The sequence below is a fragment of the Peromyscus maniculatus genome, chromosome X (assembly GCF_049852395.1).
Source record: "Peromyscus maniculatus bairdii isolate BWxNUB_F1_BW_parent chromosome X, HU_Pman_BW_mat_3.1, whole genome shotgun sequence".
In the NCBI taxonomy this organism is placed as follows: domain Eukaryota; kingdom Metazoa; phylum Chordata; class Mammalia; order Rodentia; family Cricetidae; genus Peromyscus; species Peromyscus maniculatus.
This window is the reverse complement of record NC_134875.1, coordinates 37,613,023-37,626,147: the sequence shown is the minus strand read 5'-3', so window position 1 is coordinate 37,626,147 and position 13,125 is coordinate 37,613,023. Positions and strand designations below refer to the sequence as shown.

The following is a 13,125-nucleotide window of genomic DNA, read 5'->3' as shown; positions in this document are numbered from 1 at the left end:
CTATACATACCCTGCCAGAGAACCACCTCACTATTCCTTCTGCTAGACTGCCAGTAAACAACAGAGCTCTTTGAATGAAGCTCCTGTTAAGACTCATACTCCAAATGTGTGGTTCTCTCTTTTCTCCTTCATCAGACGCCAGACCGTCCTCATTTTCAACACTTTTAGGGTCCTGACCAAATATGGAAGAAATTATTTATGAGGCTACAAAAGTTAATTAAATAAAATACCTACATCTGTTTCTGAAACTACTAGAAACATATACTTAAAGAAAAATCTAAAGTGAGCTTCTGAGCTGGGGAAGGTGGGCAATATCTTGCATGCTCTGGGCTGGGTGGTAGGAGAGAAGCCTAAGCCTCCCTCCAACCTGGAATGTTTGGAGTCTCTTGTTTCTTTTGAAGCAGCAGGACCTCTGTCTACTGTGGCTCCTAGGGCCATGCTTGCTGCACAGAAGACGGGTCAGGTGAGCAGAGACCTGTATTCCCACAGTGAAGATGAGTGCTGCCTGATCCAGTGAGTCCTGTGACTGGCCTTTGGAAGATTCAGGTGTGTACTGAACTCATGAGTGTGGGCAGGAGGCTGTGCTGTCTGAAAACGCACTGACCACCTACTGGGGACAATGAGGATCCTTGGACATGTTTCTGCTCCTACGCATTCAGAATGGGGGTCAGGAGTGAGAGACAGAGAACAAGCCACTTTCTGTGCAAATCCAGAGAGACCAGAGAAACAACTGTGAAGCTCAGGGGCTACTGAAGGTGACACAGGCATGTCACCTCATGAAAGAAGACCTCTTTGTCAATCTGTTTGAATCTTGTGTACAGAGACCTTTTTGCATCTACATTCTACAAAGCAGAAGAAAATATTGTGAAAATCTGTCTTTATTGGTACTGTTATTCCAATGCCAACGATATAGAGACACATAATTTTCAACAGCCCATCTCCAGACAAGGTTTCAAGAGCATTAATCCTCACCCCCCCTTCCACCACCCTTGGGACAGTTTGGAAAATGTGTTAGAGTGGAGGCAACATCTGAATTGAAAACAATCCCCCAGATTAAAATTTAGTGCTGCTATCTTATGCAAATTCATAGAGGAGGAGGAGCAACAACTTGGACTATGAAGCTCTCTTCCCACATCAGTCTCATCATACTATTCATGAGTTGGTCCATGTGGATTCCATGGGCAGATTGGTAACTTGCCCCGATAGCTACTAGATTATCCTTTAGCTAAGTGTGCACAACTAATTTTGAGTAATTTAATGCAACTGAATCCTTTGATAGCCCTGTTTGATCCTGCATCAACTTGAGTATCTACAGCAGCATCCTCAGCCCCGAATGACTACACATTATTTTCCTGTAAAGGACAATGGTGGTGAAGGAATTAAACATGAGTACTGAGTAAATAACCATGCACTCACAGGTATGTGTTCTACATGTATATAATTATAGAGCCCTTGCTGTTTAAAGACCTTAGCTTTGCACACAGAACATGGGCAGCAAGTGGTTGCTTTGGGTTTCTGTTTCCACCAGGAAGTCACTTTACTTCCAGGAATAGGCAAGAAGCACTAGCTGAAGTTTAGTTCTTCCACCTTCCAATGAAGAAGCCAGTGACTGCCATCATAGGAAAACAGGAATCATACACCTACTGAAAAAGACCCAGGACAACTGGTCCAAGACCTGAAGTGCTCCAGATGGCCTGCCCCGCCCCATGCTTTCTCAGATTTACTGACCTGCACTTTGGCTTCAGGCACATTCATGCTTCTGGCAAGCACCCGTCTGTGTAGAGAAAGCCACAGAGGTCAGTAGTCAAGGTTATGAGAAGCATCACAGGCTGGAAACAGTGTGTACTTGTGAAAATCTTTGTCTTCGTGCTAAACTCCTCAAGGACTTGTCATTGACAAAGCAGCATAGTTTTCAAAGGTTTCATATCATCACAACATTTAAAGTGTTGTGTTGTAGATTGAAGGTCAGGATGACTCTAATTAGCTTACACAAATAATTTCAACGCAGTATTTTATAAATGAGTACAAAGGCAGAAGTCTATGATAGAGATATTTTGTAAAATTTAAGCATAGGAATAGGTAGGAAACATGTGAAAGGCTGCATGATGACAGGATCTTATTCTCCTGATTCAATTTCCTGTAAATTTTGTTTAGAATCTAATGCGAAGACCAGGAAGGAGTCAGGTGGTGGGTAGAGGGGTGGGTGGGGAGAAAATGAGATAAAATAGAGCACATCAAAAATATAATCTTCAGTGTATCATAGGACACAACCTATAGTGTGTAGCCAGAACTGATAGTGGAGACCTGTAAGTCCAGCTACTTGGGAATCTAAGGCAGAACGGTCACAATATAAGGCCTGAGTGGGCTCTAGTTTGAGTTCAAGGTCACCCTAAGGAAGGTAAAGACCCTATCTCAATCAGTAAGAGGAGGCTCGTAGCCCAGGCAGGTAGTCTCAGATTTGTATTCCCAGTACTTGAACACCAGAGAGAGGATAGCCTCAAGAACAAGATTAGCTTGGTTTACACTGGGAGGTCCATTTCAGCAAGGACTCCGAAGGAAGTCCATTTTTAAAGAAAGCAAACACCCCTTTAGTATCAACCAAGAAATGGTGGCTATGGCCATAGATTTAGTGAACTGCCTGTGGAGTGTACACATTCCCTGCCTTCAACCCTCACCACAGACACACAAAAGTGACAAAGACAACCACAGCGTAGGAAAATGTTTGGAAAGAACACTGTAACAATCTCTTACCCAGTGGGGTAGCTAACACAATCAAGAGGTGAGGATGCAGAGAAAACAGGAGCTTCTAGACTGTGGATGGAAATATCTACTCATGCACTACATGAGGAAAAGCATTGCTTAGGAAAAGATTCAATCCAGTACTCCATTTCAGAGTTTACATAGACAAGACCAGAAGCCTGGAGCTGAAGAGAGTTTTGTCATCCCAGGTAACAGAAACCCCACCCCCATAGCCACAAGGCAAAAACAACCCTGAACTCCTCAGAGGAGGGATTCTGAACAAAGACAGAATATTTTGATACAGTAGTGTGAGATTCAGACCCAAAAAGATCTGAACAGCAGCAGAAACTACAGCTGAGGAGCGCCAGAATTATGACAAACCACTCAAAAAAATGACTTTGACCTCTATCACAGGCGGCCTGTAGAGCACTACTGTTTACACCAGGAAGAGAAAAGACATCAGGTTCTGGGGTGGAAGAAGAAGGGAATTTTGATACAGTTGGTCAAGAGGAATGGACTTCTAGAGCTCTGTCAGACAAATCATAACATTGCAGAATTCTAAAGCATCAGAATAGTTTGAGTTCCTACACGATTTTCATTCATCCATGTTGCACCATGGTTGAGAACCGAGATAAAGAAGGACATGAGCAGTAAGCACACCTGTCTCATGCCACCACTGCATGAAAACACTAACCTTGATTCAAACATGAGCTCGATGCCACAAAGCAAATCCCCACACCCATCATGGGGTAGAAGCTACCTGTGGTTTGGAAATGAATGGGGAGGATGGGCCTCCCCAGAAGGGGTAAAGGCCAGGTCAATATGAACACTAGCCTCTGGAGGCCAGGGTGCCTCCTAATGCCAGCCACATACCTTGTGAGCACATCCGGGTACTGGGTTTCTTGGAAAATGGTCTCCATTTCCTGCACCTGCCACTGTGTGAAGTGGAACTGGATTTGATGCCTGCTGGACTGGCGCCTTGGAACCTCAGCCAGGAAGATGGCTGGCTCCTCTGGGTCTGCCTCCATGGCAACTTGGTTGCTGTGGTCACCTTCAGGGCCCAGGCTCATGTGGCCTCCCTGGTTGAGGTTGCCCTGTTGGTTCTCACTGTTGTCCAGGCTTAGAGCTCCTTCATAGTCCCTGCCACCTGATTCAGATGCTCCCTCATGTTCAGGGTGGGGCCCAATGTCGTCCTCATACTCCTCCAGATGATGGCAGAAGTTGTCGTTGTAATTGTGGAGGTTCTCCATGGCTGCTGCTCCTCAGACGCCTAGTCATCAGCACTCTCCCTGAGGTGTTTGGAAGGAGCCTTACCCTGGGGGCTTTCAGTAGGTTGCTGTCACAAAGGTTCAGGCCCTCCTCTTTCAAGATTGCTATTGGCTTTCTGAGTGCTTCCTACATTAGTGGGTATGTCTCTGAAGTGAGGATTGGCTGGGGCATGGCCCAAGCATGGGATGGGGGAAGGACAGTGAATCTTATTTTTAGAAGACTTGCTCAGAACTGGCTGCCTGCCCTGGCCCATGCTCTTGGACCTCACAGAACACCTTGGGAATGTTGCTATGGGAGATTGCAGGCTGATTTTAGCATGGAGAGTGGGGAAGGGGGGACTCACAATGACCACATGAGGCGTGAGTGAAGACTGGATAATTTCTCAACATCCCAGACCCCACATTTCCTAGTCTCTATGACACATGAGATGAACATTGAGTGGACAGGTTCAGCTCTGTGCGTGTCTGTTCAAGAGTCGTCAAGGACTCTGAAAGCACAGGCCAGTCTCTGACCTCCACCTTCAGCAGTGACATTTTGGTCCTATGTTTACAGTGTGTTGTGAACCACTGCAAAAAAGCCAGTGCAACCCTTGGCAAAGTTACAAGGGAAGTCATAGAAACTGAGCCTCATGATTTCAGGAAGAAGCTGTGTATGGATTTGGGATTTCTGAGGGAAGGGATGTTTACAAAATGCCCTCAATTAACAGTAGAAACTCTTCACTTCTAAAGTGTCGATGAAAGCTCTTTCTCTTAGACAGATCCCAGCCAGTCATGTGTAGTCGGCTGTCAGAAACACAGATGCCTTTTCACACATATTTACCTGGTCTCCCCACAGTCTCTGTCCATGTTTTATGAAGGTGCCCTCTCACAGACACACAACTGGTCCCTTGCACAGCGATGTAAGACTCAGAAAAGTGGAGCCTCATCTAATTGATAGGAAGGCCAGTCAGAACCTGAGCCAGACATGTGGTCACCTAGAGGATGCCTCAAAAGGGTCTGGCCCTGCAGCTGGATACACATTTTGTGTAGCAGTTTCCTCCAAGATAAGACATTCCATTTGGAGGAAAGCTTCTGAAGACACAAGACATTCCAAATGGAGGTGAAACATTTCATAAAAGGGAGAGATGGTTAAGACACAGGAAGTAAAAGGCTGAATAGCTCCAACTGGGCTTAGTAGATGTTTGTTCCCAGTTTCTCCTGTCTCCCCAGGAAGAGGGTCAACAGTACATCTCAGTTTTTGGAGCATCAGCACCAATGAGAAGATTGAAGCCACTAGATGTGGCAGCCAGGTACTGGAGCAGGTGAGCAGATAACATTCTGTACCTGGAAGATTGGTGGCAAGGGCCCGAATGGAACTCAAGAAACACATCTCTTGCTGGAACATCCAATGTGGAGCCTCAGACCCTTCCTCCTGATGCCTCCAGTGCCCCAGTGAACCCATCTCTCTCTCTCTCTCCCTGCTCCCCCACCTTCTCTCTGCTTCTCTAAGTTTTGTCCAAACCATGAGCCCTTTGTGATTATCCTTAGATAAAGCTGATTGCAAAATATCATCCAGAAGTCAATTAGGAGCAGAGGCCGTGGTGGGAGTGGCAGCTGCAGCCATGTGTACATGTGAAGGACTATGGGGGTATTAGGGAGGAGGAGGGGGCCTCACTGGTGTCAGAACTCTTCTTCCTACAGAGAAACAGTGGAAGCCAGAAGCAGCCAGGGACTCAGGCTCCCTGGAGGCAATCTGAGACCCCTGGAAACCACTGCTTTCACTCCACCTTTACAAGACCGAGAACAGTTTTCAGACTATTCCAAAACCCATGGGACTGTAGAATAAGCACTGAGCTCAATGCAGCCTACACAGCCTGGGGCCAGGGGCTGTGCTCAGACTTCATTCCTCCTTCTAGAGTCCCTTCATCCTCTTCCTGACCAAAGACAAACAGGGGATCCATGGCTGCTGGGCCTGTCAGCTTGCACATCACCATGTACATCATATCTCCTGGAGAGCTCAGGGTGGATTTTCTTTGCAGTAGGTGATGGTTAGTACAGAGACCCACAGATGGTCCATGTGCAGCAGCACACAAGAGAAGGTGGAGCACTCAGGTCTAATGGGACATCTCTGTCAGACCCCTTGCTCACAGGCATAGGGACCATGAGGATGACTGGGAAAGATTCTTAAAGCCAGGGGAACTGGTTATCTGTACTGAAATATTCTTTGCTAGACCTGAAAAGGGGAGACCTCAGGTTCAGGGCCATAAATGCTGCCCTAGTGAAATTCTGATACCTGTTACTACAGCAAGGGCTCTCAAATCAGCATGCTGGGAGATATCATAAAGACTCAAATGCAAACTCGCAAGTACCTGCAGCAGGCAAGGTCCCTGGAGCACTCACATTCTCAGAGACTGAAAATAGACTATGGATTACAATGGCAGGAGAACCCGGTATTGGGACAACACCATGCAGTAAGTTTGAGGCCGTACACCTAGGCCATAGCTCTCCATCTCACTAAGACGGACTTTGTTTATTTGGACCTGCAGCTTCACATATGCAAAGAAGAAGTACAACTTTTCTATGCACTGACTGACTGTTCCAGAACATTGCTAGAGGCTCAACCTTGTTTACAAATTAGAGCTGCTATGAAGCAAAGGTCTCTGAAATCTTGATTACTGAGGGTTCTCCAAGGCAGGTGACAAAATGCAGGGAGAAGGCATATTATTCAAGATCTCTGAGCAGGTGAGGGTGAGACCATATGCTCCCTGAGCTGGAATGGAAGAAATGAGTCAGAAACCTCCATGTGATCTGAATGGATGGATTCTTCTCTCTCCCTCAAGCATCAGGACTCTGGCCAGTGCGGCTCTTAGTGCCCTGGATGTCCACAGAGAGGGTGCAAACCACACATCATGTACCCCTTCCTCCCACTGTCAAAGTTTCCTCCTGGATCTACGGTGGGACTTACTGGAGTGTGGATGTGAACAGCCATGACTAGAAACACAGTGTCCTGTGCTGGGGACTTGCTCCACCTGACATTACAAATAATTGTTCCACATAGATTGGGTGATTTGACAAGGCCGTGATGAGGGGGCGGAGAATCATGTGGGGTCAGCAAGAAGTAGCATAGCACCTGGAAATCTTCCTCACTTGTCATGGCACAGTGACCACAGCTTGCCAGTGTCTCCTCCTGCCATAAATTCCATTTCTGGAATAGGCTACTATGGTTCAAATACTTATACCCACATTTGTGTAACCTGAAAACAATGGAACCAACATACTGAGAATCCACCTCTTGATTGCTGAGATAATTGCAGGGAAGAAAAGGATGTCATGGCCAGCATGGGTGGTCCAGATATTGGGGGCAGGGCCAGGTTCCATGACATCTGGTTCTTGGACAGATTTGGCAGTCAAGTGCTGCTCTAAAATCTTCAGGGATCGTTGTTCTGGGGACCAGGTGGTGCATTGATCAGCATCACCATTCTATTGCTTCTTCTGAAACTGCCTCTCCTAGTCCCAAACCAATCCTACAAGCAGAAGAAAGGGTTGCTTTAGTACACTGAACTGTACCACCACTGAAGAACACATGCTGTAACCATGTATACTGGCTCAATTTTACTAACATTTTAAAACATATATGGATTCCATCCCTGGGCCAGTGTGTGCTAGGTATGTGCTCCAAGACAGAGCTACTCCCCTAGAAAAGCACCACATTTCTGATTGCCCAGAAACTGTTTATCTATCTAACCCCAAGAAAGACTGAAGACTTACCTCAAGTGTGTACTGATTGTTCAGAATGTTGGAATCAACAGGTTTCATTCTCATTGAAACATTCAAAACACCCTCATGAAGCACCTTATGACATGTACCACCACACACAGTCCTTCAGCTATGGGACAGACGTAGAATATTGCCCCTTCTCTGCATCAATTGATATTTTTAATGCATTTGTTCAGGAGAGAATGCAGATCTAGCTGGTGGGTTGTTCCTGGTCCCTGCTGTGTGTTGAAAAGTATCAAAAACCCCGGAGAACTATTCAAGGCTCAAAGCTGTCTGTGAAATGCTCCATGGTGATAGCCTTTTGTGAGTACCCAGAATGCACATTTTATGAGTCAAAGGGCACTTCTTCCTGCTCTATGTTTCCTCCCTAGCCTCCAAGCATACAGTCTATAGGCCTTTTCCCTTATGGGCACGTGGTCTGGAAAAGCCAGGGCTGATTGTAATGGTGAACACAGTTCACATTCATAACCAACAAAAGACTGGTAAAAGGGCACTGGGACGTTTGAGGTTCCTGGTCCCAGTATTGATTGAGAACTAAGACAGGCATGTGACATTTACAGACTAGAACAAAAGAAGTCTGAGAAAAGTTTTTCTGAGACACGCAGAGTGAAATAGTTGAAGGTGGGCAAGAACATGGTCTCTTCACTTAAGTGAGGCATGCAGCTGCACAGCCTTCAGAAGGTCATGGAGAACACACTATGTTCACCGAGGGTCAGACAAAGCACCTTGGCAACTTATGTTTTCAGGTATCCAGGTTTGCATTTCCTACCTGAGAAAATGGAGGTCTTTCATCATCTTGAGCCTAGCCCGGCTGTGGACTTATCTGGCGTCCTTGGGATACAACTTCAGGGTCCCACTCTTCTGCTATAATTATCCTCTAGACAACGTCACAAGACGTGGAGCCCTCACCAAATAATATTATTTTTAGAATACTGACCAGCACATCTGCCTCTGACACATCCATCCATCTTGCAAGATCCTTCCTGAAGTAAAAAGATTCCAACATTTAGGCTTTTTGGTGGAAATAAACTGTATAAGGACATGTCCTGTTTGCTTAAATGTTTGTGTCCACACTTGTGTGTGCGCACAGGTGTACACACACACACACACACACACACACACACACACACACACACACTATTCTTCACACATACTTTGAGACTTACTTTAGTAACAGGTTTCTTTTAGGGACCAAAATTAAGGGTAATCCTCCAAACACAAGTATGTCGTCTATGTACTTAACATGTAAACCTTCATTAAGAGAGCCTCCATGATGAAAAGTGTTAGCCAAATTTTAATCTGAGCTGGAATCCCTCCTGCATTTTTCCAGCCACACCTAAGGCTTCTCACTCATTCTTTTTTTAAAATATTTTAATTTCCTATGGCATTTAAGGTAATTTGAGAAGTATATAATTAAATTTGTATTTTTGTGCCTTAGTATCATTTAGTAGAAATATTTTAAAAATCTTTTCAATTTAATTTATTTTTATATTTTTAATCCATCCTAATTCTGTTTACATTGTTATTTTAAGTTTGTTATGTTGTACAAAAATAAAAATTAAAAATTGAAGTTTTAGTAATAAAGACAGGATACAATTTGTTATTTTTTTTAATGTTATAGTGTGTTATTGAATGTTGCTAATCTAACGATGTAGCCATCTATTAAATATTTTGTAATTTAAGTAACCTTTTTTTTTTTTGACAGCCAAATCGTCTTCATTGAGGGAATCGGTCTCTAGGCCTGGGGCCCTCACTGCACAGCTTGTTCATTGGCTCTGCCTCCAGAATCCTATGGCTTCATCACATCTGGAAGCTCCACAGAGCTGGAGAAGGGCTCAATGTGCAGGGCTTCAAAGGCATCATCTGCTCGGAAGGCCAGGCCCACTGTGGCTGGGGCCTGTATCCAAGCTGTCTGGCTAGTGAACCCACAGTCGCCCAGAGTTTTTCTGTCATCAAGGAGCTGGTCATCCTTGTACAGCCACTGCTCTTCTGGAGGCCGCTGGAGGATGCCTTGGACAACATGCTTTAGCTGGAACACGGTACTTGACTCCTTGGCTTCTGTGAAGATGGTGGTCTTGTGGCGGCGGATCATGAGAAACAACTTCTCTGATGGTTGTGAGTCCCATGGTGCAGAGCCAGCTCTGGTGCTTTCCCTGAAGGCTTTACAGGAGCCAGGGAAAAAAAGGAGCCATTCTTTCTTCAAAGACAACTCCTGTAATCTAAAAACCTTGCCATGTGGCTCGTGGCTTACTGGTGTCTTCACATGCTTCTTATCATGGTGGCAGCTGACAGTCCTCACTCATTCTTACAGAGACTCATTTAGAACAAGCACTGTCTTAATTTACAACTCATACGCCACTTTAACAGGCAACAAAACACAATCTTTTCAGTTGGACTATGGCACATGCCTTACTCCAGAATCCAATTTCTGCTGGAGGGTCCAGACATGCTTGCTTTGTTTCTAGAGAAAATCAGGGGTTCAGGGAGCACTAAAGGACAGCCTGGATGCACTGCCTGAAAACCAGGTGCCTAGCAGGGCATTCTGCTTACCTTACTTGAAAGCTGGGGTAGCAAGTCTCTTTGAAAAGACGGTCCGGTACCTGCAGCTGAGACTTGGTGAATCTGGTGTGGCTCTGGAAAGACAGCCTCTCCCCAGCCTGGAGACTCTTGGTGCCCTCAGGCATTGCCGCCTCTTGCTGAGGCTGCTGTTGAACACTGCTGCCATGGCCACCTTCTGCCTGGATCCCCTTGTCCATGGGGCCAGAACTACCATCGCCAGCATGTGCTCCTTCCATTTCTTCTTTGTTTTCTCCCTCCTCTACCACTCCTGTGGCTTCCTGAACAAGACCGGACTGAGCAAGCTCTTCTTGAGCAGGCGTGCTTGGAGCAAGTTCGCCCTGATCAAGCTCACCCTGATCAAGCTCGCTCTGTACAAGCCCTCTCTTGCCTCCTTTCTCTCCAGCCTTCAGGACCACTGCATTCTCACCTGCTAGAGAGAAAAACACAAAGATAAAGATCTGAGCATCTTGGCCATGGATCATTGGAAAGCCTGGAGAGGGGCCACGGGCAGAGCTGGGTAATCGAAGTGCATGGTCACTGGCCTTTCCAACAGATTTGCTCCCCGGATTTTGCCCTAGTCCAATCAGAACCATTTTACTGACCATGCTGTTGTTCCTGTTGCTCATCAGCTCCTAGACTCAGCATCCTGTTGAAACACTGGCTGCAGCGCTGGCGAGTCTCTTGTGGGGAATCTTTCAATCAGACCCGAATTCCGAAGCTTTATAGCCACGTCCTCACTGTCTGGAGCCACAGGTACAGCTGTGACTCTTGACCCGGAAGGCTTGTCTTCTGGACACTCAACGTAATTACAATGTGTCCAATCACATTCTGGCCTGCACAGACTCAGTGGCTTTCGGCTTGTCCTCTGAGGTCCTAGCCTGAAGCACGTTAGGGCTGAAAGAGCAGGGAGTACTTTAAAAAACACAGTGAGTGTGGTCGTGGGGGTGCGGAACCTGTGGCTCTGGGTTGCTCCTTAGCTGACACCCCTAGTTTTGGATAAGGATGGACTGTTCAAATTCAGTCACAGGGAGTAACACAAAGACCTTCTCAAACTCAGCAGGCCCTTGAGCCCAGGTAAATCATTTTATTAAATTATGCAAATGTCCTTCAAACAAAATGCCCAAATCTTGGATGTGCTGTCTTGAAGAGCCCTGTATGATGACAAATATGTGGGTAAGCCAGGGCAAGATCCCCCTGAGAGACTGTACTCCCAACAGAGCTGAATTCCACTGGTATTCACAAGCTCATTCTGATGGTGGAGACCTTGCTCTACATAGCTGTGCTTGCCCAAGGTCCTAGGGTGACCCAGATACCTGAGGACATCAAAGATTGACCCTGGGTACTGCTCCAAACCTGTATCACAGCTGTGAAGGTGAAAGACAGGAGGAGTAAGCAATTCTGGATTCAGCTCTACAAAGAATCATTGCAGGAAAGGACAGAACTGAGGAAAAGTTAGAGAGACTCCCCAGAGTAGGTGACATTCCCAAAATTTAAAAGACCTCTGAGATCTGTCATTTCGTGGTTTTTGTTTTTAATAGGATCATGGCAGAGTCTGGACAATGGCTGAGGTAATTGTTAGAAGATGGTTAGTTCTCTGTGTTAGCATAGGCTGAGATACTGGAGGTCCCACGGTCCACATGGTCTAGCCCACACCAAGGAGATGATCATGCTCTGTTCACCTATTGCCCACCTAGTCAGGGGTGGCTCAACCCCCTCCCACCACAGGCCCCTTTGTCCATAACTGACCAGGTCTTTGTGAGTTGTGAGCCTTGACTGTCTGGTCACCATTAGACACTGGGTGGTCATGTGTCCTCTGACATTTCAGCTGTCCCAGGTGCTTTTAATTATCCTCAGCTCTCTTTCTTCTCAGTCACCAAGAAGCAGCTGCAACTGTCCTTCCTCTTCTCCTTTTCTCCTGGGTCGTTGTGAAAGGCTTCCCTGAAACACTGAAATGGGAGGCTTTCTTAGACACAGACTTTACTCACTCTCACAATTAGCTGCTGTAGAAGCCAGGCTATATAAGGAGACAATAGTGCCATGTGTGCTTTCCTGAAGGACTTGGTGGCCTGGTTGGACTGCCCACACTAGCTGGGAGCCCTGTCTTTATCAGTGTGAGACAGCTTGACTGTCCTACTGATCGCAGAAACTCTTTGTGTCTCATCTTCAGTGTTCCTGGCTTGGCTGTTTCAAACCAACCCTCCTTTTAGCCCTAGCATCCCTGCAACATATGTGAGCAACTTAGAAATTTGAACGTGAGTGCTTTTTCCTCACTAAGGACAAATACCTAGCTTCTGCATCCATACCAACCCCGGATTCTGAGATAAATTTCCCAAGATGCTGTTCACACGGTTGGTTTGAAGCAGGTAAGCAATCATGCATTCAGGGTGCCTCAGAGACTGTTCATTTCCTCCCCTTTCTACAGAGCTCACAGGACACTGGGTGTATTCTTTTATTTCTGGTAGTTTGCTCCCAGGGCTTAGCAAAGACTGATGCAGAGTGATATCCCTCTCTGATGGGTGACTCAGCACCCCAAACGATGGATGCTTGCTGTGTAACCCAGAGGAGCTGTGGGGCTCACTAAGGGAGTAGATAACACAGGTAAACAGCAATGCTCCAATCTGTTATCTATGTGAGTCTGGAAACCAGCACCCATCTCTGCCTTTACCCTTGATCCTCTTGAATCTCCTGTCCCCGTCTTGGACCTGGGGAAGGGACTCCTCTCTGCTGACTCCTTAGGATGTCTGCTGCTAGCCAGCTGCTATCTAGTAGCACAATCTTACATATCCTTGATATGACAGGAAAT

At 46.2% G+C, this 13,125-nt stretch overlaps 2 protein-coding genes and 1 pseudogene across 3 annotated transcripts; all 3 read right to left on the bottom strand.

Annotated features, from left to right (window-relative positions):
• Positions 1-860: 860 nt before the first annotated feature.
• LOC143270747 (rhox homeobox family member 1-like) lies at positions 861-5,497 on the bottom strand. Its single transcript, XM_076561776.1, has 2 exons — positions 3,613-5,497; positions 861-1,774 (listed from the first exon to the last, which is right to left on the bottom strand). Exons 1-2 carry the CDS (start codon positions 3,987-3,989, stop codon positions 1,633-1,635), a joined length of 519 nt encoding a protein of 172 aa, XP_076417891.1. The 5' UTR covers positions 3,990-5,497; the 3' UTR covers positions 861-1,632.
• A 1,293-nt stretch (positions 5,498-6,790) lies between these two features.
• On the bottom strand, positions 6,791-11,080 carry LOC143270746 (uncharacterized). 2 transcript variants are annotated; one of them, XM_076561774.1, is made up of 4 exons: positions 10,925-11,080; positions 10,314-10,752; positions 8,701-8,746; positions 6,791-7,510 (listed from the first exon to the last, which is right to left on the bottom strand). In XM_076561774.1, the coding sequence occupies exons 1-4, from the start codon at positions 10,965-10,967 to the stop codon at positions 7,415-7,417; spliced, it is 624 nt and encodes a 207-aa protein (XP_076417889.1). In that variant the 5' UTR covers positions 10,968-11,080; the 3' UTR covers positions 6,791-7,414. The 2 variants fall into 2 exon arrangements, with proteins under 2 accessions (XP_076417889.1, XP_076417890.1); XM_076561775.1 differs by having other exon boundaries at positions 10,314-10,749.
• Positions 9,372-10,304, bottom strand: LOC143270749 (elongin-B pseudogene; annotated as a pseudogene).
• Positions 11,081-13,125: the final 2,045 nt, after the last annotated feature.